The sequence below is a fragment of the Verticillium alfalfae genome, genomic scaffold (assembly GCF_000150825.1).
Source record: "Verticillium alfalfae VaMs.102 supercont1.1 genomic scaffold, whole genome shotgun sequence".
In the NCBI taxonomy this organism is placed as follows: domain Eukaryota; kingdom Fungi; phylum Ascomycota; class Sordariomycetes; order Glomerellales; family Plectosphaerellaceae; genus Verticillium; species Verticillium alfalfae.
This window is the reverse complement of record NW_003315038.1, coordinates 4096985-4099848: the sequence shown is the minus strand read 5'-3', so window position 1 is coordinate 4099848 and position 2864 is coordinate 4096985. Positions and strand designations below refer to the sequence as shown.

At 59.2% G+C, this 2864-nt stretch overlaps 2 protein-coding genes across 2 annotated transcripts in view; one reads left to right on the top strand and one right to left on the bottom strand.

Annotated features, from left to right (window-relative positions):
- Nucleotides 1-613, top strand: part of VDBG_01244 (hexokinase-1) — a gene marked incomplete at both ends in the record, with an annotated part of 2304 nt that extends 1691 nt beyond the window's left edge. Inside the window, one exon of the mRNA XM_003009515.1 lies at nucleotides 269-613. Within this exon, the coding sequence (XP_003009561.1) occupies nucleotides 269-613 (345 nt within the window). The remainder of the gene's footprint in view (nucleotides 1-268) is intronic.
- A 714-nt stretch (nucleotides 614-1327) lies between these two features.
- VDBG_01243 (conserved hypothetical protein) lies at nucleotides 1328-2812 on the bottom strand (the record flags this gene model as incomplete). Its single annotated transcript, XM_003009514.1, has 1 exon — nucleotides 1328-2812. The coding sequence occupies one exon, from the start codon at nucleotides 2810-2812 to the stop codon at nucleotides 1328-1330; it is 1485 nt and encodes a 494-aa protein (XP_003009560.1).
- Between the last annotated feature and the right edge of the window lie 52 nt (nucleotides 2813-2864).

Sequence of the window (2864 nt, the reverse complement as noted above, 5' to 3'; positions counted from 1 at the left end):
CCTCGACAGGGAAACATGACCAAACAAATCATGGCATACATGCCTTTCTTCGGCCCGGTGTACAGAACCCATGAATAAATTTATGAAAATGATTATGAACACATGGCCTCGACCAAGTTTGACTAGAGCTCTGCGCTCTCCCACCCAAACTCCTGACGTACATCCTCGCTTGATTCCACCTGGTACATGCAACCAAAGCTAAGTCATCCCCACCGCAGTCGTCACGACGCACCGCAGGACACGCCTCTCAGAAACGCCCGGAGTACAGCCAAGACCGGCACAACAAAAGCCCAAACCCGCATGCCGCCCAAGGACAACCGGCGCCCTCCCCGTCTCCGCCGCCGCTCGCACCGCCCCGTCCCGAACACGACGCACCCGAGCCCGGCCCGGCTCTCGCACTCGCCGTGCATGCGCCGCCGGGGATGACGCGCCCGACGCCGCCGCGGCAGAAGCGCAGGTCGCTGGCGAGGTCGCAGCCGCGGCCGCACGAGGGGCACCGCGAGGCGCTGGTTCGCGGCGCTCGAGGAGCCAGGCGACTTTGAGGCGGACGCCCGTGTCCGTCGTCTGGAAGAAGTGGCGGTTCGTGTGCTTCAGCGACAGGGCGTCCGGGTAGGAGAGGTGTGCTGTGATGAGCGACTGGAGCTCCGGCGGCAGGGTTGGCAGCGTCGGCGGCGGGGGAGGCGGGTCTTCTGGCGAGGGGGGGTGCTTGCTTTCGCCGTCATCCTGCGTCGTGCTTGGATCTTGGGGTGGTGTCGGCTGCGGTGGTGGTGGTGCCCGGGTTGGGTGTGAGGATGAGGTTGGGCATGAGGTGGAGGGTGGTGGGGATGGCGCTGGCCCAGCTCGTAGGATGAGGGTCATGGCGACGGCAGCCAAATTTGATGTTGGGAAACAACAATATGGCGTATGACGGCCGAGGTATTGCGAGAAGAGATGCAGACAACCTGACGCCCTGCTGCATGCGATGCCATTCACTTTGTATCGTACTGCTGCCTGCTACGCCAGGCGGTGACTGAAGTCGTGGCCCCTTTCAGAATCCTGGCTGCCTGCGGGAGGCGTCGCGCGAGTGCAGGGGCCAATGCTGACAGCCCTGGCTGAGCACTATTGAGTGGCGATGAGGAACATGGGTCATTGGCGATGGACGATGGCATCAATATTGTGACAGTGGGTGTTAAGTAAATGTGTTGTCTCTCCGATGTGCTGCCTAGTCAAGCCAGGTGAAATGTTTGGGCTGGCCTGACCAGAGAATGGGCGCATCATCTGCATGTCATTTATTTCTACCACTACTCGGACAACGAGTTCGTGAATGTCGTCGAATGCTGTCCTACGCCTAACCCAGAAGCTTGCTCTGTCTTTCCAGAAATAACACCTTGGGCCGATCCGACTCGAAAGTCAGCTTCTTCTCCGCCATAACGATCTCCATGTCCAACGCACCCTCGCGCAACTCCCATGCACTGCGCTCTGTCTCAATGTGCTCATACCACAGATGGAGCCCATACGCTCGCCTCAGCTGCTGCACCATCATCACCTCTACCGAGCACCAGGCGCGCTCGTAGTACTGTCCATCGACCAGGCTGATGACGGCGTTGCACTGGGCCACGATCATCGGCAGCGCAGAAACCCCTGGCATCGGGTCGTCCTGGTCCACACAGCTGTGGTCGAGCCAGATCCCGAGGCGCGAGGGTTCGACCGATGGGTGCAACCGTAGAAAGGCCTCCACAGCGGCGACCATGCGCCCGAATTGCGTGTTGTTCACATCGTCTGGCGAATCGCGTGACTTTTCCGTGTTGATCCAGCGGTAAGAGATGAAGATGACAAAGTCAACAGCGTCTGGTCGTCGATGGGAGAGGGTCGATCGAGAGACCAGAGGCAAGACGAGGCCGTCGTTTGATCGCGGGAGTCTTCCAAAGGCGAGGAACTCAGTGTATCGCAAAACTTTGAGACGGTCAAACATACGGCCGCTCTCTCCATCTGAGGACAAGCTCTCGTCATATGTGTGCCGCAGTGATCGCAGTGATTTGGTGGCCTCACCTCCGTTGGACAGTAGTACAGGTCTCAATTTCTCTTGGAAGAGCTCGCGGTATCCTTTCCGGAGCTTAGCCTCCACTTGCAGCCTGGCAAACTCAGGCTGCCGATGGTCCCCAAGCTGACGGCGAAGGCCTTCGAGGACAAGGTCTTCCATGGCTGCATCGCTGTTAAACACGGAGTGATCGAGCGCTGTGTAGCCTTGGTTGTCCACGAGATCCATGTTGGCGCCCACGTCTACAAGCTCGCGCAAGTACTCATAATTGTCGCTGGAAGGCTCCTTGCAGAGTGCAATGGCACACGAGCAGGCGCTCGGTAGGTTGAACTGCGCCATGGCCTCTTCCACCCTGCCCTGGAAAAGTAGGGCTCGTCCATAGAAAAACCTCGAGAGAGCCATGACGGCTGGGTCTTCGAGCGTGTGAGAAAGTTTGAGGGCGGCATGTGCGGCGTCGACGGCTGCCTGTGTGTTGCCTTGCGCTGCAAAACAGAGCGAGAGGCGAGACTGGCCGATAGACTCCCAGGTGACAGCCAGTTGTCGACGAGAAGCTGCCTTTGCCGGGCTCACACCGTCAGCAGCGACCTCGCCCAGATGTTGCGCCAGCTGGACACGTTCATTCAACTGAGCGATGGCCAAGTCCAGCAGTCGACCGTCATGACGCTGTTGTGAGAGCTGGAAATTAGTCATGCCCAAGTTCCCAACGGCGCGGCATAATGGCTTCTTCCACTGCAGCTTTTTCGCCGCGTCATACTGAAGCTGAAACGCTTTTGAGGCCTCGTCCAGACGCCCCATGTCGCCGTGCAACAACGCCGAGTTCGCCGCTGAGGATGATCAGCTCCTGGGG